This window comes from Falco rusticolus, chromosome 2, assembly GCF_015220075.1.
Source record: "Falco rusticolus isolate bFalRus1 chromosome 2, bFalRus1.pri, whole genome shotgun sequence".
Lineage (NCBI taxonomy): Eukaryota > Metazoa > Chordata > Aves > Falconiformes > Falconidae > Falco > Falco rusticolus.
The window spans coordinates 122,074,126-122,097,500 of NC_051188.1; the positions used below are offsets into that span (position 1 = coordinate 122,074,126).

The following is a 23,375-nucleotide window of genomic DNA, read 5'->3' on the forward strand; positions in this document are numbered from 1 at the left end:
AGCGCTAGGAGAAGAACCCAGAGACTTCTCCCCGACCAGTTAAATACGTAGTGGCCCGTACGGGGATCGAACCCGCGACCTTGGCGTTATTAGCACCACGCTCTAACCAGCTGAGCTAACCGGCCGCCCGGTTCAACACCGGCCAGCGCTCCTGGTCACGACCCTCACGCGGGGTGGTAGTGGCAGTGACAGACGTTCCTGCCCCGCATAGAGACACTAACCGGGGATCACCCCGCGTGTCCCTGGTGCACCTTACCCCGCCGCTGGCCCACGGTCCGCGCTGCGGAACTGACGCCCGCTCCAACCACCGTGTCGACAGTCGACACGGCCCCACGGCTGTCCGGGCTCAAAACGGCGTCCTATTGATCGGCCGACAGGAAAAAAAGTAGTTGTCAGGAGTGGGATTCGAACCCACGCCTCCAGGGGAGACTGCGACCTGAACGCAGCGCCTTAGACCGCTCGGCCATCCTGACTGTTACAAGAGGTTGCCAGCCGGCCCCCTTGGATTCTACCGCAGAGCCGTCCCACTGCGTCTGCCCTGAACAGCATCTTTGCTCCCGACCCCCGAAGGCTAGAGCCGGCAGCAAGGGGACGCTCACAGTAGAGGGGGTGCAGCACAGCCTCCTGCGTTTGCTCCCACGTATGAACTGCCCCACACCAACACCACCCCCAAACGCCACTGGGCAGGGCCAGGCGCGGTTCTGTCCCATCCAGGGGAAGGGCCCTCGCGGCTGCAGGACACCACCCAGCCTCACAGGAGCGCAGCAGCCGCGGCAGCGCTCGTCCCTTAGCGCTGAGCCGGTAGCAGCGGGGTTTGCCCCGCTTTACTGCTATTGAGCCTGCAGAGGATTTCAGAGGAAAAAGAAGCCCTGGTCTTAAATAGCAAAGTTGTTTCTTTGTACCAGATCAAGGCCCTCATATTTCATATCACAGGAAGATGCGAATACCTTGTTACATACAGGCTAACATTAATTTACTGGTTTGATATATACATTTTTTGATATTTACATTTGAGAGACATACAGTTCCAAAGGTAAGGGTGCAAACCAAAGTGAAACCTCTTCCCACCCCAGGCCCCCAAAAGATTCCTTTAAAAATTTGACACTGAATAGTTTACCCTTTCCAAAGATGGTATCTAGAGGTACAATACCAGACCTTCATCACTCCTCTGAACTAAGCTGAATGTCACCTCATGGCCCATCAGTTATTTGAGTTTCCTAATAAAGGCTTAAGCTCTATATGAAGCTTTCTTCAGGAAAAATAGAAAAAAAATTAACGCCTCAGTAATACCCTGTACACCTAACAGTTACACTACATTGAGACTACAGTTACATTTAGCCAAAGGAATACATGCAGAACAAAGGGATAATGTGTCCAAGATTTGATTTAAATACACCTTAAATAGCAAAGCCTACTAGGCTAACAGTAGCTCCAAGGAAAGGGAGAGGAGCTCAAACCAGAGTGCATGTGAACTCCAGAGAAGAAACTATAACCCAAATTTGCTCATGTAAACATCCAAAATAACTTTGGAAAGTTAGTCCATGGCTTCCTGTTTTATGGAAGTAGACAAGGTTTTACAGGTTTTCCAGAAAACCAGTATAGCTCACTGCTTATTGCCTCACTATGTTCCCTAAACTGAGATTATGGTTACATTGCCCAAGTTGCAGAGCCTTCCTTGGTTCTGTGGGCTGCTCAAGACCCTTCCAACCACAGTTGAATTTACAGGAGAGAATATACACACAAAATACAAATTACTATTTTAGTGCCCCCCTAACCCTTGTATCTGTGCAATAAATTTGAATAACCCCACAGTTTTGCTTGCACACTATGCCAAAGCAGGTAAGGGAAATGACTAACACAGCTGCATCACACACTACCAGGACACTGCTGTACTAATGTGAACCACTGATCTGCAAATAGATCCCTCCCTTCACTGAAAAGGCTACCAAATGCTATATTATCTTATTCCATGAGGAAGGACCATTCAGGAACAAACATCTAGTTTCTTACCAGCACTCTAGCTTGCCGTGCTCTACCACTTAGTATTAGAAATAAATTCTTCAAAGGCCCTCATTTGGTATAGAACTTACGGGAACTGTGCCAAATCCCAGAGAAGTAATGCAATCAGTATGAAACCAGAATATGCAATGGATATGTCCAGACACACAGAGGAAGACTGAAGCAGGGAAGATGCACTACCAATTAAAAAAATTTGCCTAGAAACTTCACTCATCTGCACATACCACTTGCAATAGGAGAGAGAACACAAACCATTAATCAAGGACTTGCAACTCATCTACTATTAAAAAAATGGGAGCATCTTCTAAGGAAGAACAATCTACACATCAAAAGGTTCACACCAAGGAAGGCTTACACTATTTAATACTCTGGAGAAAAAAAAAAAACCCAAACCCAAAACCCAAATACACAACACCACAACAATCAGAAATTTGGGTTCTGTTTCACAGGAACATAACAAATTACCTCCCTGCTTGAATAAATATTTTTAGCAGAGTAGAGAAGTGTTTCTTCCCTTATATCTAAGAAGTCCTCATAAGGAACAAAAGAGAAAAAAATCAAGTATTCCTAAATCCTTCCTTAATTTTATTACTTCTATTTTCTAAAATTTACACAGTCTTCTTACAGCATTGTGCTTATAGCTTTTTTTTTTTCCCCACTTGCTTGATGCCCACTCAACCTCACTACTCAACCTCTGAACTTAGTTTCACTTGTTTATCTCCTGTCCTGAAGAGGAAAGTTTCCCAACTGAAAAGCATACACAGAAAACCAAGAAACAAGCAAGTGTTTGTTATTAGTATTTACTCAAAATTGTTTTATTAACCTTTGGATACACAATTCAATTTCAGCATTAAAACAAATTCCTGAAGTTGGTAACTTCTCCTCCTGGAAGAGTCACAAAAACGTAGTTATTTATTCAAAACAAATGAACCACTTTAAAACAGCAGTCCTTTGTCAAAGTCTGCACAAAGTTACTTGCAGGTATAAAATGACTTTCCATTGTGTATTGTAAAGGATAATTAGATGCCAAAGAGATTCCTGAGGTCAGCCAGAGTGAGCTTAGTGAAGACCTCCCCTTTGCCTGACAGCACCTGCTGAGCAAGAGCTTTCTTCCTCCTTTGGAGTTGCATGATCTTTTCTTCTACTGTTCCTTCACAGACAAACCTAAAAAACCAACCAAACAACAAAAATCCCTAAAAGACCACCACCACAAAACCAACCACAAAGCCACATCACCACAACTGCTAGGAAAAAGCATCAGTATTATACAAGCACTTCCCCAGTAGATTTCCAAAGACTTGTCTCACTTAAAAATTAACAGCCTATTATGTGACTGACAATCTATCTGTGCACAGAACACAGCAGTTTTAATATCCAGATATCATAACATTTCAAATAAAAGCCTGATGCGCTTTAGGCCTCAGCTGTGGTCATCTGAAGCAACAGTAATCCTGTGACAAAATCCTGCGATGATTGTTTGATAACTTATGGCACCCATTACACTAAAAACATCATACACAAAATAGTATTTTTGATTCCAGTTTCTTTGAGAGTTTGCTGTATGTTTACAATAACTAAGCTAACTTTTCAGTATTTACAGATGCTTTTCTGAAAGTGAAGTCTGTCACTTATTATTAGTGCTCCCCATGTTAGTGATGTTAGAAACATCCAGGCTTAGGGAGCACAGTGAAAAATCTCCACTCAAGAGAAATGGTTTGGCGCCCAGATTGTTCTCAGGAACAAACAGAACATTCCCACTAAACCACAGACTGAAAAACAATAAATCACTGCTAGCTATTGTGACAGCAACATGCAGGCAAGTGCCACACGGACCACACACAAAAAAATGTTTGTATCTGTGCCTAAATCCCAATGCCACCATCAGACCTTGTCTGTTCACCTAAAGCTAGGTACAAGCCTCAAACCAATGCCTTGTCTCACAAACTAAAGCCAGACAGTACATAAGCAGCAACAGCATCATTTACTGCTAAGGAAAAATCCTGACCTGTGTATCACAACATCCTTCCGCTGCCCTACTCGGTAAATGCGGTCACATGCCTGGTCCTCCAGAGCCGGATTCCTGCAAGGTGAAAAAAATCCCCATAAACAAAGCCACCCACATAAACATTTAAGGGTTTATGTCCAGGAATAATCAAAACATCGAAGCCTCTGCACCTATCCTGTTCTCTTTCTCTGTAGAACTAAATCTGCTCCCAGGTTACCTTAGGTTTACTAGCTTGATTACAAATATTCATCCTGACTGTATTTTCCTTTGCCCTTGGTAGAAGTATGCTACAACTCCACACAAAGTCAGCTGTACGCATTAGACCACTGTTACACATAGCCCTGTATTTCTACTCAGGGAAATCAGAGCTCCTCATGAGGAAAGAGGAGAGCAAAGCAGGAAGGCAAAATCCATTGAAAGAGGCCTTCACTCAATATTTACGTAAGAAATGGTTCTGTTAGACACAGAGGGAATACTTGGTGTAACTTCCATATTATAGAAACATTTCTTCTTAATGCTGCTACGCAGCAGCTGGTTTTGTACTGAAGCACATTAGTTTGCTTTGTAAGTTACCATGAGCAACATTTAATTTAAAAAAACCCCTGTGATTCTGACTTTGATGGGAGACAACATAAGTATTAGGACCTCATATGCACCATTTTCATAGCCCTGTAAAATCCCAAGGTACACTGGCTACACCTGATTATCAACTATGCTCAACACGATTTGTGTTTCAAGACAAATTAGCTGTATGCATTACTGTACCATTTTTATTCCTGTAAGATATTAAGACAGGGACTGCCAGGTGCCCAGTATCCTTTTATGATACAGACTGCATACTTGCTTCTTTGGATTGCTGTTACCCGCCTCCATTTTTTTTTTTTTTTACCCCTACAGAACTGTATATCACGGTGGTGAGCACTGGATTGGCAAAGCAGAGTGCCTTGAAGTAAGGCTATAGTAAAAACACTTTTCCACAACTAACCATTAGCCCTTACTCTCAGCTAAACACTTCCCTCCTAACCCAGTTGTATCAGACATCAAAATACATGTGATAATAGAGCAAGCAGCACAACCTACATATCTCCTCAGTGATGGAACTTTTATTTCTCTTTACCAGTGCATGTCAAGGAGAAAGAGATTGTTTCCTCCAGTCAAGTTCAAGCCGATGCCTCCAGCCAGCAATGAAACCAACATCACCTTCAAAGGCCAAAAGAGAGTTAAGGAGCCTGTTTCCAGAAAAGTAATGCTTCATATACTCCACATATTCATTTGCACATATTTTTATTAGATGTGTATATTATGTATTTGGGAGCTTGCCAGATGTTACTTGATGAGGCACAGAAAACTGGACATGGAAGTTATGGCCCAGAGAGGCAAGCCTACCATCCCATATGCATTACACTGATACATTTTTACAGGCTAGAGAAAGGACTGGAAAGTTCAGACTATCTCCACATCCCACCCAAACGATCAACCTCTTTTGATCAAAGCCTGTTGCCAACAATGGGATCAATCAGCACCAACTCTAAGTTAACAATAACTATTACTTAAACACAGGCAAATGGACTGATATGGCCTCGTACTCCTTCCACTTTGTTTCCACATAACCTAGTAGTCAGAAAAGGATGAGTAGCTGGGGAGGAAGGGGGATATAAGCAGATCAATTTAGAGACTTCTTGTACAGCAGGAAAAGAACTCAATTAAGGACAGAGACACTTGATATATATATATGTATTTCTCAGTTTCATGATAGGATACCTTAAAACCCTGATCTTGTTTAAGGGGTCAGCTATTCATATAGCTGGCAGAAGTCTTCCTTTAAGTTCAAAGCTAGAAGGAGAAATATACCTATTTTGTAGACAGCAGTTTGTTCGAGAAATCTCGCAAAGAAAACAAGCTGATGTAACACATTCGGCCCTTTCAGTCACAGATCCATCCTCAGATGAGACAGCCTGTCCCTGCCTCAATCACAGGAACAGTGTCCAGATGAAAGCATAATCACTATGAACAATTAATTTGGATGTCTTTAGTCACCTAGCAAGTTTCCTTCCCTTGGCCAAAATTTCAAGCTAGAAGCTATTTCCAAGAGCAGCCAACACACTGTAGTTCACCAGTGTTTAAAACACACACCCCTCCCGCCAAAACCCCAACAACTCAAAAGTGATACTCATCACATGAGGCCATCTTATTTTGGACATGTACAAAACCATGACTTGTCTTGCCCCAGTCCCAATCTTCCTATCTTTATACCATGGTGAGATATGTTCTTGTTTATTTCAGCCTCACTCAGATTCAACTGTCATCAGCTTTTCTCAGAAAGATCAGTCTTGTAAAAAGCATCTAACATGTTGGAAAACAGCAATAAAGTCTTACAGGCTACTTGGCAAACAGGTGATACTCAGAAAGAAACACCTTCCAATGCAGATGCATGAGCTGGAAACAAGCAACTTGCTCCAAGTAGAGCCAACTGCCCCCATATCTTCCATGCTACTGTCTGGCAACAACATCTTTGAGCACACCAAAGATTTGGACAGCCTTTGAAGTAGTTTTGAAGTCAGATGATCTCAATACAGAAAGTTAAGATCAAAAGGAGCTTTTTAGCAGCTGCTCCTGTCCATTATAATATGTACTTTTATACAGCTACCTCTTTCCCTGCTGATCTTGGCACCTAGAGGTCAAAATGAAAGTGGCACCAGTAAATGGAATCAGGAAGTCAGCTATCACAGCTGCTCATAGTAGCACTAATAACTGTTTTCCTGCCCTGACTGCATACCTGAGGCCCTTTGGGATTGTTATTGAACTCTTCTATCACATCCATTCTCTGTTTAGGATTGACAGAGCCATCCACTGTTGCATACTTCAGCCCTAGTTGCTGGAGGTGCACAGCCACAACTTTCAACAGACTCGTCCACTGAGAGACAACAACACTAGGGAGACAGAACAGGGAGTTTAGAACAAGTTCTGTGTGTACTGTAGTAGTCTGGTTGTTGCAGCGTCTCACCCAAGAGAAGACAATGATTCAGGCACTCTTCCCCACTGCAAACTGGAGCAAAGTCCCTTCCCAATTCAGAAACAGATTCACCTGTAGGTGTAGTGGTAGAACCTGCTATGGAAGGCTAATATCCAATAAACTTTAGACAAATTAAGTCTATAACTTTCACCTCTGGTTTTGGTTTTTTACATCACCACCATCCAATCACAATTCTGATGTTTCTCTGCAAAGTGAATCAAATAGCAACACCAAACTTTGATTTCCCCCAGGCCTCTACCTCCCCACATTTATTGGATTAAACAGTTTGGGAGGCAATAATTTGTTTGCTAGCTTCTTGGTAGGGAACAAAATCAGTGTTGGTGTTCCCATTCTTATAGTGGGAATGGTCTTTGCAAGAGACTTTGGAAAAAATCTTTCTAAATTTGGTGCAACTCCAGAGTCACCCAAGAACAGGACTTCCCTTCCAACCCACCCCCAACACAACACAGATGTAACTACCTTGCAGCCATATACCTGTAAAATATTGTAGAATGCACCTACAAACAGAAACTCTGTAACACTGCCATCTGGTGCAGAGTGAAGAGAGAGAACTTGCACAATGAGAGCTGCAGGACTTCAGCAACACTGAAGTCCTCTGATCAACAGGTTCCTTTTTGCAAACAGGTTCAGTTTTAATCACTGCTTTGTTCCTCCACTTACTTTGGGTGGTGAGGTGGGTTGCAGAGCAGAGGGCAGATACTTCTCAGCACAACCAAATTATTTCCAGCTCTGGTTTTGGAGAAGAGAGGCCTCCTGGGCCTCAAGGCCTGACACTTGTCACACAACCCCTTACATTTACACTTGCCTACATCTTAAACTACATTTCTGTCTTCATTTTTTTCCCCCCTTTTCCTCAAAATCCACTTTCAACTACTGCAGTACTGCCACCATTTTGGAGTTTTGTATTCAATTATTTTAAACTATTTCTGCTGCTGTCAAGAGACATGCTTTTCTCAATCACTATGACTAAAGTAGAGGACATGCTTACCGACCTTTTCTGAGGCTCTGAGTGACTCAGAGTAGTTTTCAGTTCAGCCAGGAGGTGGGCTATCTGCGAGGGGGGGGAAGGAAAGAAAAAAAAAAAAAGAAAAGGTTAGTCTGCTTGCTGTCATAACCCAGCTCATGCTTGAATATTCTTCATTAAAACAGGAAGTGATCAAACTAGCTCTTCAACTGGGATTTCTTCTGTGCTCAGACTTTCAAGATATTTAAGCAGTCATTGGTATAAGAACACTCCCACCATGGAAAACAGGGTTAAGAAATCAAATCATACAAGCATATTTTACAGATGTCAACCTTCCTGTGAGAAGCCAAATTATTGCCACCTCTCATCTTGCTGTCAACCTATTTCTTTTAACTCTTCACGAGCACCAGACACTCAGATGTACACTTCTCCCAGCTTCTGTGAATCCAGTGCTCAAGATTTTCACTGAGTTTCTCAGCAGCCAAGTTTCTCAGATTTATCAGAAGTACCCATCAACACCTGATAAGCTGGAGCCTTCACAGAAGGCCAATCTACTCCCTTGAATTAATCTAAATTGCCAACTTAACCTGGTCTGCAATTACCAGGTGTGACAGTTCATTTACAATTTAAAAGGCAAAGTGCTGAAATTCAAGCTTCTCAAAGAAGGTAAGGAAGACACAGTCAGAATACCTTGGTGCTCTCCCTGGTGATTTCAAAGATATCAGTTTTAAAAGCTGTGCCATTGAGGTAGACTGTTGATTTGGAATCAGGAGTCTGGAGCTCAGACAGGGTCAAAGCACTAAGTTGTTCCTCAATGGGGAGGGAAAGGCCTTCACTGTTCAAGTCAACTTGGTCCAGGGCCTGTGGGAAAGCAAGCAATGAAATAAGGGATCACAGTCAAGCCTGAGATCAAGTTCAGTACTGATCTGCAGTCTCCACAATGTCTGCTGAGGATAGTGGGTTTGAAGGAAGCTATGCTATATAAGACAGAACAATTAAAAGAAACACTACTGGGTCAGACCAACAGTCCCTTTGGCCCCTTATTCTGCCCCAGGAAGGGGCAGTGTAGGGAAAGTATGTGAGGTCAGCCATTTTCTGTAGTTCAGTCTCCTCAGATCACCCCTGCCGCTGCATTTAACAATTGCTGGATTAAAGATGTTAGAAGATAGATCCTTGCCTGTTCCCTTAGTATCTGGACAGCTGCTTTACATGACAAGAACAAAAAATGCATGCAAGATCAGTCTACCTCAGGCAAGGCAGCTTCAATCAAGGCACTTAGAGCTCTCCAACACATAGGCCTTTGAAACAGACTACACTTATGGACCTGTGTACTTTTTAATACTAGGTTAAGATCAAGACAACTTCCCTGCCATTACATTTTGTGATTTATTTTTTTTAATCTGAATAAAAATATTTCCAGAGACACAGCTGCCCACACAGGTCATGCTGGGGAGCTCTTCAGTAGGAAGTATGCCCATCTAAAACCTCTTGGACTACAAGACACAGTCCTAGAAATGGCTCAGTTCACACACCCCTAGTTAAAAGAGATACAAGGATGCTACAAGGTCTGCTAACTTACACAAACCCTGTTAAAAAATCCCCATAAGAAGCCCCACACCACAACAATATAACGCAATTACCACTTTCAGTAAGGAGAGATGGCAGCAGCACTGACGGAGCCTCAATAGCATTGACAAGACATGGACAGTACTTGGGACCTGGGAGGCACTTTGGGAACCTGCTAGAAATTCCTTTTGACTGACCCCAAACTCTTGTGCAACTGCCAAGGGAGACAAAACATCACAAGCTTTTGGAGCTATTTCCACACACTGCCCAGCCACCTCAGCAAGAGTATCATCCATAAGAGACAAGAACCAACAGGCAAGCACATACCTATTTTAACATAGGAACCCATCAAACTCCACTTGAAATAAAAAAAAGAAAACCAACCAAGAAACCCCACCACCACAAATCAGAGTACCACATACCTCAAATAATACTGCCATCTCTTCTCAGATTAATTGGACCTTTATTTCAGAAGAGAATTTTAGACCCAGGGAGGTTAAGAGATTTGCCCAGAGCCAAAACAGTGAGAATAGACTTTTTGAATACTATGGTAGGATTTCTTAGTAAGATCAGGTAGGCATTTTCCAAAGAATTTCTAAGTCCTGACCCCATATGGCCAGGTGTATTCCCTCTCCTTAACTGTGCACTTAAGAGTCACTTCTACAGATGTTTTCAGGGGAGGGTGTACTCAAACCTCTCTCAAATGGGTTACTACCCGCATACTCTCTGCCTTCATTTTTCTGCTCTTGTCTCTTTAGGTAGGATTGTAGTGTTGACCTGGGAAAAACAAGACAAAGACTGTGGGATTTACAGCAGGAAAAAAGGCAAAAGGGACCTAAGCTTAACAAGCAAGCTGATGATGCATTAAGGTAAGGAAGGTTTCATTAATCATTTAGTCACAAAATTATCACCAACACCCCCCCCACCCCCAGGTTTTGTTTGACTTGAATATGATCAAAACCAAGATCCATTTTGGAAAACACAAGAGGAACCAAGTCTGCTTACTGGAATACCTTGAGTGTAATAGGAGCCAGGGCCCAATGGACAACATTCTTCATAACAAAAGGACATCTTTAAATGTATATTTAAAAGAAAGGAAGTCTCTTTACAGCAAGAATGTTGAAAGAGACCCTAGGAGAACACAAAGTGACACCACCTTGCATTACAGCCATCTGTAGAGACCAGCATAATTTCTGATTGTACAAGTATCACAGGGCAAAAGAGATGATTTTCTCCTTTTCAGATGCTGGCACATCATCATTTAAGAACTACTGCAGCAATTCCAGGTCTCTGGAGTCTTGAAATAAGTTAGATTAACTATAATGGTAGAATGCAAAGCTCATACAAGGCATGAACTTATGGCAGAAAATAAATGAACCTGTTTCAATTATTACCAGAACAAGCAATGTATTTTCAAACATGCTTGACAAAGGAAGGAAAAAACCAAAACAAACAGGAATTTGTCTAAAGGCTCTTCGCATTTAAAGTGGACTTCCTGAGTTTTCATAGTAGTTAAGAAACAAACCCACAGAATACCCTATCTCTACCCACATTCATACCTGGATCTTGCAAAGAGCACATTATACACAGACTGCTCCTCTGCTGAAAGTTTTAATTGATGGAGCTGTGTGCTACGTTGGGGCAGAGATACCTAAAGTAAAAAAGCCATACAGGATCAGATGTATATAGTGCAAAAATCCTACACAGCAAACACCAGCATTCCAAGATTTAAGACAGTATTCTAAGTCTCAGCAGATAGCTGTTTATTCATTAAAGTTTTTATTTGTATTAATGCAACTACAGCACAACATAGATGCTCTCAGAACTCCAAGTAGCCTGGTTAACACTCTAGATAAAAGCCTTTATTCCAAATCATCTGGTAACAAAAGGCATGAGTAACCACATAACTCCCATGGAGGGATTAATTTATGTGGATAACTGGCTAGCTGAAAAGGGTCACATAGACATAGTCCAGCTGGCTAGACAAAAATGCACATCGCTCTCAGCTTATCTGAAGTAAAGCAAAAATACACTGTCTTTGGCTGTTCTTGTTACACAATAACAGGAAGATTTCGGTGGGAAAAGAATGTTGCAGGTGGGAACAGATAACTACAGAAGAGAAACTAGGGGCAGGCTTGGTATTTAGGCAACTAACCAACAATGAGCTTAACTTTTGTAATATGTATGAGCTAATTATAACAAGGCATAAAAGGTGACTGTAAGGTTCAATAAACGAAGTCTGCTGATCACTCATATTGAGTAACTGTGTCTTCCCTCCATCGCGACAAATTTATTACATTGTAAAAGGAGCCTTCTCAGTTCCATAATAAAAAAAATAATAATCAGACAGTATATCAAAGTTACACCTTTTAAAGGTTTACAGACACACCAATGACTGACCTAATACCCAGTTTAACAGACCACTTTTAAGGAGTAATGCTGAAAGCATGCACCAAATCCACCTGCCACGCAGCTGCTCTAATTCTTAGATATCTAGGCTAGCTCAGAGACCTAGGCTAACTTTGTACAGAGTGGGCATCTACTTGCAATTACTTGATGTATTCTTGTCTGCAAGTGATTTATAACTAGAAGTTTTAGTTATTCTGCTTATTTCTGCTTTCTGGATAAAGAGTTAAAGCATCCCACAGACATTTGCTCCTTTTTCTCAAGAGATTGCAGTAGACAGGAAAGCCTGCCCATTAACAAGTTTACATGTATAAATAGCTAACTGGCAGCTACAAGGAAAACTGAGTAATTGTCTAGCTGTGGAGGGTGAAGTTCTTACCAAGGGCTTGCCTGCTGAATCCAGCTGGTCCTTAGTTCTCCGTAATAATAGGCTCCTGGTTAAGAGGCTTAGCCTCTCTCCTCCCTTCTTTGTGTTATTATCCACCTGGTACTTCCACACTCTGTATTCATCAAAAGGAGAGCAACGCAGAAACCTAAGACAGGAAGGAAGGAGACTTCATACCAAGAGAAGTAGAGTTCTTCAGTTACTATTGAGTGACCAGAACTATAGTTCTTTCGATCCAAACAAACCACTTCCAAATGCCATAACTGCTAGGAGCAATAAAACACTTCCAGTGTAATGGGACTGATAACTTTTTTTGCTCAAAAGTCTTTGCACTACTAACTCTGTAAAAGTGTCTTTCTGATACTGTACCCATCTATCTCCCTTAGCTCATTATGTCTCAAGCATCACCAGCAAATGAAGGATATCAAAATGCAGAGGCACTTGCAAAAAAGCATATTAATTTTTTCAAAATACCATAGCTCTTACTTGAAAATTAATTTCAGTTATCCAAAATTAATTTCAAATGCAAGTTCTCTCTGGTTCAACAACACCCTTCATAATTTCCCTCCCCCCTCAGCAACGAAGAACAGAGTTTAACTGGTTTATTAGTTGTTTAGAGAAGCCAAAGTTTTCACCCTTTCCTTCATTGCTCTTGTCACACAACACTCTAATAAGATCCTCCCAGTCTGCCCTGGTAGGAACAAGGATTATCACACAGACCTTGCATTCATTAAAATTGATCTTCTGATCTCCTATGTCTCCAAGAGGAATTTGACAAGATCAATTTCTATGGAAGCTAGACACAACACGCAACAGCAGACACATGGTCAGTCTTACATAATGCCTCAGCCACGGCCTTTGCAATCCAGTGCCTGAAGTGTTAATATAACTAGTCTCACTACCCCACATGTCTTAGCTTTGGCACATCATCAGTCATCAGCAAAGAATTACTGGAAATGGAGCCCTGTCCACATGTTTACATGCAGCCAGCTCACCTCAGGAGAGAGTACATGTCCAGTAAGTTGTTCTGTATCGGTGTCCCTGTAACAGCCCATCTGGCACTGGCCCTCAGTTTGCACACAGCTGCAGAGGTTTGAACCTTTGGGTTTTTAATATTGTGAGCTTCATCCAATATAACTCGAGCCCAGGCTATCCTGAGCAGAGGGGAACAGGGAGATGATCCACTCTGAAAGAAGCAGCAGACTATAACTCAGAGCAATAGCCTTGCCAAGCTCTCTAAAAAGCTAGAAGAGAACATATTTCTCTGGCAGGAAGCCTTTTCCTGACATTAGCTGGCAGTAATCTGAGCTCTGTCATGTAGGAGATACTCTAAGAAAAAAAAAAAAGCACCTCTTCAAAACTTCCATGAAGGTTTATAAACTGAAGTACTTATTTGCCTGTTCTTAACAATATCTAATATTTTGCTGTTTTGCTTGCTTTTAATGTTCTATCACCTTTTTGCTCCCAAAAGGCATTTCACATCAGTAATATTTTGCTGGGCCAGCACAAAGGACCACGTAATTCTTCTGATCTCCCTACAGTTTTACAGATGCCACCCTTGAAGTTTCAGGAAATCCAAAGGCCCGTTTTGCTTTGAGAGCTACACTTAGATCTGTACATAGAGGTAGGAGACAATATCCACCAGCAAAAGGCTTCCTCTATACTGCGTAGCCAAGTTCAGTTAGCATTCAGCAATCCCTTTTATTTTCATAGCATAGAAAATAGTTTCTTCAAGAGCACGGCATGTAACCTCCCTCAGTCTCAGTTCAGACTGAGAACTGAATCAGTGCCAGAGTACAACAGGCTTCTGTTAAAGTGGTATTAGTGTTTCAAGTGGCAAGGAATACCTAACAGGAGATTCTAGTGTTCCTTCACAGTCCCACTCAAAAGCAAAAGCATGAGATTCACCATTGTGCTCTTAAAATTAAGACATTTCAACTGTATTCAATGTATGTATTCTGTATTACTACAGAACACATTTATTGTTAATATTTCTCTTCACTGTCTTTCTGCACTTCACAGCACTTTCTCTCATTGCTGTATTTTTACTGTGCAAACTCAGAGGACTTAAGGGGGGGGGGGCAGAGAATCAACCTGTTGCTCACTATAGCATACATAAGGTACTACTTGAAACAATAATGGCTTGCAGCACCTCAGAACAAAACATTAAGGCAATCCTCTATCAACAACATGGCTTCTCACCCCCACATCATGGTCCTCAGCAGGGACTTCCCACTCCTCTTTGCTTGTGGGAACCTCCTTGGAGAGAAGACTGTAGGTTGTGACAACAACATCATATTCAGAGAGCCTACATAAAGGGAAAGTAGTAATCAGGAGCAAGAACAAACGAGGAATTCATTTTGTAAGACCAACAAAATGGACACTGAAGGTTTAACAAGACAGTTCTACAAGAGCTGAAATGCAGTTTTACAGCAAACTGAGCTTCACATCAGTCAAACAGGAGGACACATTGTCCTCATTTTACAGATAGTGGAAGTAGACACAGCAAGTTTAAGACTACAGTAAAAGCCAGTGGTACAGAATGTACACTGCACAAGATGAACCCTACTTAGAATATGGCACCTGGAAATACTGCTCAGCACGGCCTAAAGTGGTATAGAAATATTTTGATCTAAACATGGCTGGGGTTTTTTTTTAGCAGCTGTACAAAGCACAAGCATGAAAGAAACTACCACTGAAACTCTGCAAGAGATGTTGTAGAGAATATACACCTTTTTTGTTACCAGGAACAGCAACAGCCTGCACCAGAACCACTCAGCATGGGTACACACCATAAATGTTTTGCTATATGCACCTCAACAGCAGCCTGACCTTCCAGATCCTCCATTTCCATACTTCAGGTTTTTCAATCGTTCTACAGCCACCGAATTTCTACTGGTATACACAACCTCTCATTAAGTACTGTTTTACTTTACTTGGTCATATTTATGATTTAGCACTTACACATCTGCCTGTTTGTATCTGATTGGCCCATGGTACAAATAGACCCTCAGCTTGCCACAGCCCACATGTTTGTCAATCTCTTTCTTCCAGTGATGGATCAAGGATGCAGGACAAATTATTAAAGTGCTGCAGGAAGGGACAACAGTAGAATCTGCAGGGAAACATTGCACACAGGTTTCAATGTCTTCATATTTGACTACGAAGACAGTAGTTTTGTAAACTCATAACAATTAAGAAGACCAGTTCACTTGTCCTGTGAGCATAGTTTGTGAAGCAGGTATCTCTACTTTGCACTCTTGAGGACTGTTATTTCTGGGTGGAAAAAGCCTACTTAAACACTAATGCATCACCTCCTATCCACTCAGAAGTATGCTACATATCCGTGCACTTCCTTTGGATAAGCTGAAAGGTTAGAATTCAGGAACTAACCCTGATCTCTCCTGAGAATACAATACAAAATGCATTCATTCTTGTTCTAGAAACTGAAATGCTCCCATTTTGAACAACACTGGAAAAAAACAGTAAACTTGGTAAGACAGAAAAAAAGTAGTTCAACCAGTTCCAAGAGGATGGAGACAGTAACAGGTTGTGGACACAGAAACAATACTCCTTAGAAATGTGAACATCCCTTATCTCTATGGATAAGATAGAAGTAATTGTACGGGGGGAAAAGAAAAAAAAAAAAATCAGTAACAGGGAGGTGAGTAGTAACTAATTTAAGTCCTTTTGCTATGAGAACTATGCATATGTTGAAAATAACTACGAAACTTTTTTCAAAACAGCATATGTTAGCTTTAACTAGTTCAGGAAACTAATCAAACAAAAAGCCCCAAACAGTATAAATTAATGAGTGGGGAAATTCTAAACATCCAATGAAAGAGCAAATGACACTGATCAAGAGAAAGGCCTTGCAAGGGAGTGCAGTAAACCTTAAGCCCAGTGGAATTTTCCTACAGAAGGGAAATGAGCACACAGAGCCTGTTTATGAGCCATTAACCTATAACACTTTAGGCATTTCAAATGCCGCCTGCATCACAATGTATGTACTGTATGATGGAAACATTTCTGTACCATTTCTGGATAGCCATATTTTTAACATCTCCTTTTTCTTCTCTGTCTTCAGCTGCTTCTGGGCCAGAATGAGAGCAATCATTGTTAGAGTCTTCCCCAAGCCCATGTCATCCGCTGGAAAGACACACAGAAGCTGTGATGGTCTGCAGAAATGAGCCCCCCTAGCTGAGATGCACACAGAGGTACATACCACAACATAAATTGCCTGAAGAACCCAGGAAATAAAAATGTGCCTGACAATTTCAGGATATTATTTAATAATGGCTAAATAGCTGCAATTGGTGGTCAAGGGCCACAGAGAAACAAGGCCTTTTGACACACCTACAAAATAACTGGTTATTAGCCTCCAATAACAGTTGTGCTAAACTGTTGCTGCCATGAATCTGCCCCCAAAATCCACTTTCCTGTTCTGTTGCTTACCCAGAATCCCTCCACATGGCCTCTGACTCTCTCTCCAGAGTAGCCATGCGAGCGCCTGTTTTTGGTGCAGCAGCAATGGAACCTGAAAGGGCAAGACAAAGGATTTTAAGGAACCTCCTTGTGAAGTTCAGACACTTCTGTTTCCTCTACCAAATTATCCAGGTGAACTGTCCTACAATCCTACTAAAAAGGAGTTTGCCTACCTGTTCTTTTCCCACATGGAGGGGGATACCCAAGATAAGCAACTACTGGAGACAGGAGGTCAGCAGTACCATAGATCAGTCTTGCTGATGCTTTATAGACAAACCAACCTAGCACCTCACCATGCTCTAAAAGCATGTAAAGGCAGCTCATTCAGGTGGAAAAGCCAAAGTGCACCCTGTTCACAATAGGCATCACTATCAAGGAAAGGGATTGAGAACACTTCCCCTTTTCTCACCAAGCCTAAGACCCCTACAGACTCTTAAAATTAAGACAGGAAGAGGGACTGCACACTGTCATCAAACATGAAGTGACCTTCCCCAGCCTGAAAAGGTCCCAAGAGGATCTGACAAGTGATACAACCTATATACAACAACACGCCATCTTGTGGAGGCATACGCCTTCCAATACCTTGCATGTAGCCTCAACTATGGGTTTTGCACCACCCAACAGAGGTGCTCTTTGGCAGATCAGAACAGACTACTCTGGAGTCTGCTGGGTTGCATGAACTCAATCATCTGCAACACGTCTTTCAAAGACTATTTCTTATAGCTTACTGGGAGACAGAACAATGAGAAGGTTCTCAGTCTGTTTCTCACCAAACACCTGCCTATTCTGCCAGTCACGTACAAACCAATGGTTGTGGGTTAGTTGCTTTGAGGCACTACTACTACTACATTCAAGCCTTAAATATTCTGAAGACACCACAGCAGGAGGGTAGAACATCAGTATTAGCAATCTGAAGCAACTGTAATGGATGGAGAGTGTCTCCTTCCAGCAGGATGAAAACTGAAATACTTAAAAATGTGAAAAGGTCGGATGCTCCAGGGTATCACCCAGATGCTACACTTCATTCATCAGCATGACATCCTCCATCCTTGCCAACTCACCTTCAATCCAGAGGGATCTTCAGTGGTTGTCTGCTTTGTTGGACAGGATTCTAGAGATTTGTGAAGATGATTAATCGCCTCACTTGTGGCACTGTGTACAGCCCCAGTTCGGTCTTCTGTCTGTCTTCCTCCATATAGATTCTGCACACCAGATTTCACTGGAAAGATACAGTATTATGCATGAGATGTGTTTACAAAACTAACTTTCCCAAGCAGACCTTTCATCTCAGAGACTGATCTCAGTGACTCCAGATGCCTGGGTGGCAGTACACAGCTCACAGTAACAAAAAAGGTTCAGTACTCTTATCCTTATCCACAATTTGCAGGATTACCTCAGAAGTAGTTCTCACCACTGTTCTCTTTAATGAAAATAAGTCCTTCTGTACTTACTTCCAAAACTGTGGCCATAATATTCACTGGAACCCAAAGCAGCAGCAGCAGGGTAACTGTGTGAGTCTGAAGAGGTCCTTGCTGTAGGATCCTGGAGTAGTAGTGGTGTTACCAACTTTGTACCACATGCCCTGGCAAATGGGTTAGGCATAGATTCCTCATGGCAGCCACTGCTTGTGCCATCCTCCCCTTAAGAAGGAAAAAAAAAAAAAAAAAAAAAGCAGGCTAAACAGGTTGCACAATGGACCTTAGAGCCTTGCATTACAGCCCAGAGAAGGGCCCTCACTTTGCTCAATAAGTAGTTTATAACAACACAGTGAACTTTGCAACCATGATCAGGTTAGTTCTAACACAAGGTCAGTCCTGCACACTGCTCCCAGAGGATTTATCACTTTCAAAACGTTGACAAGAAGGATGTCTTTAATTTCAAAAAACTATCAAAACATCCAAGAACAAATGGGTTAAAAACTAGCGAGCTTTTCTCTCCTTCCTGGAAAAGTCCGCCTTGCTTAAAACCAGATATAAGACATTGGGACTGCTTGTTGTGTAGTGGTCTGTGAGTTATTGCTTCCTTGCTAGAGATCTTCCATTTCCAGAGTTGTCAAACTGCATCTTTTCATCAACACAATTGGTATTATGATCACAAAGTAACTCTCCAGTTGAGGTGATTGTACAGGTAACTCAAAACTCCTCTCTTCCACAGGTGATTAATACTAGTTAATAGAATTAGGAAATCGCTTTACAGGAATAGCACTCTGGAAGCTGCTTATCTTTTATCTGGTAACTGAAACCTTCAGACACAGTAGCCAAAACATGCATAAGCAGTATTGTTCCACATTGCAAAGAGGAAGTTAACACTTCACTGGCAAGTTCTTAGATAGACACCTGCCTCAATCATGTAGCCAAAGCTGGAAACAGAACTAGTCCTGGGTCCTCACTACAGGAGGAAACTCTCTCGGGAAGCCAACACTCTTCATAGAAAACATTCCGAGTTATTCAGTTCATCCTCTCCCAGACACAGATTTTGCAACTAACAATTTTCATCCTCAGTGAATCTAAACAGACAAACTTCACATAGACCACATAACATATAACTATATGCTATACTTCCTCAATATTAACAACTACAGTACCAGAAACTGTTTTGCAAAGTTCTGAGGCAAAAACATTTGTCCCTACCTTTTTCAGCAGTATCTGCTGTTGAAACATTAAGAGCACCAAGTGCAGCTTCCAAATCCTGCACTTGCTTTAATAACCGTTCCCCTTTATCTGGCAGCAGCTGCACATTCACTGTAGCCAACGTACTCTGCAAGAACAAAATAGAGTCCAAACCCAGAGTGTGCTTACCAAGCCCTCTGCCAACAGAGAACAATCAGGTCAGAAGTTTTAAAACACTAATCTTAAGTCATAGTAATTTGTATTTTGATACAATCTCCAAAAGCATGTAAGAGTTATTCAGTGTGATTAAATAGTCTTTTAACAGAAAATGAACTAAACAGTGTACTTTAGAGGAGATGGAAAGATGCAGAGCCTCCCCCTTTTTATGAAACAGGATGAACAGGTACTTGAAAAATCTTGACATCTCAGATCTCACAACATTCAACTTATTTGCACATTTCTTTCCATACTAGCAGGAATAGCAGTTTGTTTATTTTGAGGTTCTGTTCTGAGCTCTAGGCAAATGGTCTTTTATAATAAAACCTATGGAACATAGTTATCGGCAGTTATCAAAAAAAGGAAAGAGGCAGATAGTTTATTTCATGTCAAGTGTGAGCTTTCATGGCTAGATCACTCTTACTCCACAAGGCCAAGACACACCACCAGAAAGAGCCACGTTACTTAAAGTTAAGCTGGCTGTGCACTGCTCCACCTTATGCAAATTACTTGCTGTGCAAAAGATAGACACAACCTTAGGCAGGTAGAAACTGAGCAGCCCCAGATGCAGAAGGCTGTATTACCTTAGGTGTGATTGTCTCACATGTGGCTTAAAACAACTAGCCTGTGCCTAGGCCAAATTCCCTCCCTTGCCCCATCTTCCTAAACCATCAAAAGATTTCTGAGTTTCTGCTGTGAGGGAATACCAGACCCTGATGCTTATCATGAGTAAAGGGAAGTCCCCCTGAACATAGAACACCCACCCACCCCACCCCCACCCAAAACCCCCAAACCATGCAATAAGTTACCTTCTTCTGCTTCAACTGGACTACAAGATGGTTGTGAAAAGCTTTATGGTCCTGGGGTCCTTCCACGTGATGTGATACTGCAACTCCTGCTAAAGATGTCTGCTGCATACTCTTCCCTAAAGGAATGTGTCTTGACTGCAAATCCTCAACTGATTTATCAGGTTTACTTTTACTAAATGAGGAGTAAACAAATCTTAATTCATCACTGTCACCACCAGAGACTTCATCAACAGACTGTCCCAGCCCTAGTCTGATTTGCATCTTGGGCAGCACTGTCTCTGCTCCTCCCTTCAGGGCAGCATGTTGGAACACCAACTGTGGTACTGCTGGGGTAATCTCATTGTCTTTAGACATTGGCTTCATTTCACCATTCTTCTTATCAATGTGTTCTTTCTCTCTGGTTTCTTTATCCCCACAGCTTAAGCTTTTCTCCCCGCACTGCTCCTGCTCTGGAGGCTTGGTACTTGCACTTTGCTTTCTAAGGCTTAGTGGAAAGAACTTTGATCTCCCACCTGACTCCTTATCTGCACACTCTGAAGACTTCTTAGATTCCCTGCCACTGCCACCATGTATCTCTTCCTCCCAAAGGGTGTTTTTCCCTTGCTCAGTCTCAAAAAGGCAGAGTTTAGATTTAAAGACTATGCTCTCAAGTTCCAGATCACTCTTATTTTCCATGGACTGCTTATCTTTAGTTTTCAACCCTTCTAGAAGTTCTTTCTCTATGGAGGAATCAGAAATTGATTTCTTTTCTTTATATGACACCAGCATGCTCTCTTTCTCTGCTTTTACTCCTTTTGCTTCACTTTCCTCTCTGTTTCCTTGCTTAACTTGATTGCAGCATGATGGTTCATCATTTTTGTCTATCACTTTGAATGGATTTCTTTGGCTACTAAAGAGAGGTGTTGTGTTGGACTGGGATTCTAAGGCTTCTGATGCTTTGGTAGCTTTTGGATCCTGCAATATATACAAGCGAGTAAATGCTAACATTCCAATTATTAAAGCCTACTAACAATACATACAACCTCATCGTTTCTAAAGCAAGACTTCATTCTCTACAAATATCATCTTTCCTGTCATTTTAACAGGATCAGCATAAACACTTTACAATGAAAACAAACCAGAACTGCTGTGTTTCTGCTTTGCCATTTCTGTGGGTTTTTTGGGATCAAGTCCCAACATTGTCATCCTCAAGAAAAGAGGACAGCCAGAGATCAAGTTTCTTTTAAGACTTGAGAACAGTGATTGCATCATACAATTCAGGAATAAGAGAAGCCTCACCTGGAGGACAGCTAAGCAGCCTCAGAGGTGATTACAGTATACAGAATGAGAAGTCATGCTGGAATAAGCTGATAAGGTAATACAAATTAAACATTCATACCTGCCATGGGATACTTCCACACCATTTCTTCCCATTCAACTTACTTTTAAGGCATCGGTAAAACAACCTACCAATGAATAAAATAAGATCAGAACTGCATGAGCAGGAACTCTTAAGCATTCTTTAAAAAGTATTTGCACCAAAAACATCATAACAAGTTTTCTTGACCTGTACTTTATATCCAGACTTCTGCCTAACAAAAGGCTACAAGCACTGCCAACAAAGCTTTTTACAAAAGCATTGTTCTTCGGATAGAGATTCCTAGGTCTTTGAGTTGTTCATTTTTTAATTTTAGCAATAAAAGCCAACCTGCTTGGTCAAAAATATTGTCCATGTTCAAAGCCTCAGAAGTGTCCTATGATTTCAGTGTGTAAGGAAACAGCTATTCTTTTAGTTACATCACCTCACCTTTGAGCACCTTAGGAGCAGAAAGACTTCGGATGCAATCTTTTTTGAAACTCACAGCCAACCAGGACTGCTGCAAGAACTTCAGAGTTAATACTGGTGAATTTGACACAACTATCGTGAGACCTGGATGAGTCCTGCCACTAAGCCACATTCAATTCTGTTAAAAACAAACATTATAACTTCCACTTTGGTTTATGCTATTGACTATAATTGCTAATAAAAATAGCAAATATTCTGAAAGAGACCAAGTGAAGCCCCCAAGGCTAGATAAGTCTCTTCAATTCTAGAAGGAATCGGCAAGTCAGCCACCATCAAAAAATTTCCAGTGTTCAAACCTGCACAGCAAACCTTTGTTTCCACTTTGAGAAACTTACTGGTACTCATCTCCACCCTTCTGCTGAACCAGGGCTTGCAACTCCACCATGCACCCCTCATGGATCAAGCAGTGAGAGGCAGGAACGCTGGCAAGAGCAAAGGAAGGGAAAAGGGCAATAAAGACGGGACAGGCAGGCCAAGGAACACCGACAGCTACAAACAACTACCTGGGACAAAACTCTTACAGAGCCTGCTCAAACTCGAGCGACTAAGAACATGAGACTACGACTACAGCCACAGCACCAGGCTTCCCCCAGAACAGCCGTGCGCGCGTGCCCATGCCCCTGCCCCCCACCGGGGAGGAGCCCCGGCCCCCGGCCCTTCACCTACTGCGCCGGGAGGACGAAGCCGCAGGGCGTAGGGCCCCGCACTCCGCACACATAGAAGCTCTTTCCCTGGTTGGGGCCATCGCGGACGCCCGTCTTCAGGAGGCAGAGGGACCCTGCAGCGCGGAGAAGAGCAGAACGGGTGAGAGACCGGGTGAGAGACCGGGTGAGAGACCGGGTGAGAGACCGAGACCCGTCTCACCGTGCTCTGCGCACCACTCGGCCTCCATAACCGAGCAACAGCCGCCACGCGCGCTTTTGGAATCACCCAATCCCACCCAGTGCCTGCAGACTGTCCAATCAGAACGGGGCAAGGGGCGACGGTGGAGCCAATTGCAGCTGCACTGTGAGCTCTCTATTTCCCGCCCCCGCCGGCTCCGCTTTCGGATG

The 23,375-nt window shown here is 42.3% G+C and overlaps 1 protein-coding gene and 2 non-coding genes across 5 annotated transcripts; all 3 read right to left on the reverse strand.

The window, feature by feature from the left end:
- Positions 1-51: 51 nt before the first annotated feature.
- Positions 52-125, reverse strand: TRNAI-AAU. The gene has a single exon. It is a non-coding gene; the product is annotated as a tRNA-Ile (tRNA).
- Positions 126-390: 265 nt separating this feature from the next.
- On the reverse strand, positions 391-473 carry TRNAL-CAG. The gene has a single exon. It is a non-coding gene; the product is annotated as a tRNA-Leu (tRNA).
- A 2,330-nt stretch (positions 474-2,803) lies between these two features.
- TTF2 (transcription termination factor 2) lies at positions 2,804-23,301 on the reverse strand. 3 transcript variants are annotated; one of them, XM_037378377.1, is made up of 23 exons: positions 23,188-23,301; positions 22,990-23,101; positions 22,659-22,745; positions 21,877-21,943; positions 20,499-21,452; positions 19,495-19,621; positions 18,316-18,504; positions 17,926-18,083; positions 16,835-16,916; positions 16,415-16,528; positions 15,344-15,494; positions 14,582-14,687; positions 13,375-13,565; positions 12,374-12,527; positions 11,148-11,239; positions 10,283-10,365; positions 9,663-9,802; positions 8,713-8,883; positions 8,051-8,109; positions 6,801-6,954; positions 5,142-5,224; positions 4,025-4,099; positions 2,804-3,183 (listed from the first exon to the last, which is right to left on the reverse strand). In XM_037378377.1, the coding sequence occupies exons 1-23, from the start codon at positions 23,213-23,215 to the stop codon at positions 3,039-3,041; spliced, it is 3,522 nt and encodes a 1,173-aa protein (XP_037234274.1). In that variant the 5' UTR covers positions 23,216-23,301; the 3' UTR covers positions 2,804-3,038. The 3 variants fall into 3 exon arrangements, with proteins under 3 accessions (XP_037234274.1, XP_037234275.1, XP_037234276.1); XM_037378378.1 differs by having other exon boundaries at positions 22,986-23,101; XM_037378379.1 differs by lacking the exon at positions 23,188-23,301 and having other exon boundaries at positions 22,986-23,152.
- Between the last annotated feature and the right edge of the window lie 74 nt (positions 23,302-23,375).

Coding starts and splice junctions, on each gene's coding strand:
- TTF2 (XM_037378377.1), bottom strand. CDS start 23,215: ATGGAGGCCGAGTGGTGCGCAGAGCACG. Junction 18,084..18,315: donor TTATGGCCACAGTTTTGGAA/GTAAGTACAGAA, acceptor GTATCTTTCCAG/TGAAATCTGGTGTGCAGAAT. Junction 9,803..10,282: donor TAGTAACCCATTTGAGAGAG/GTTTGAGTACAC, acceptor CTCCCTTGGCAG/TTGCACAAGAGTTTGGGGTC.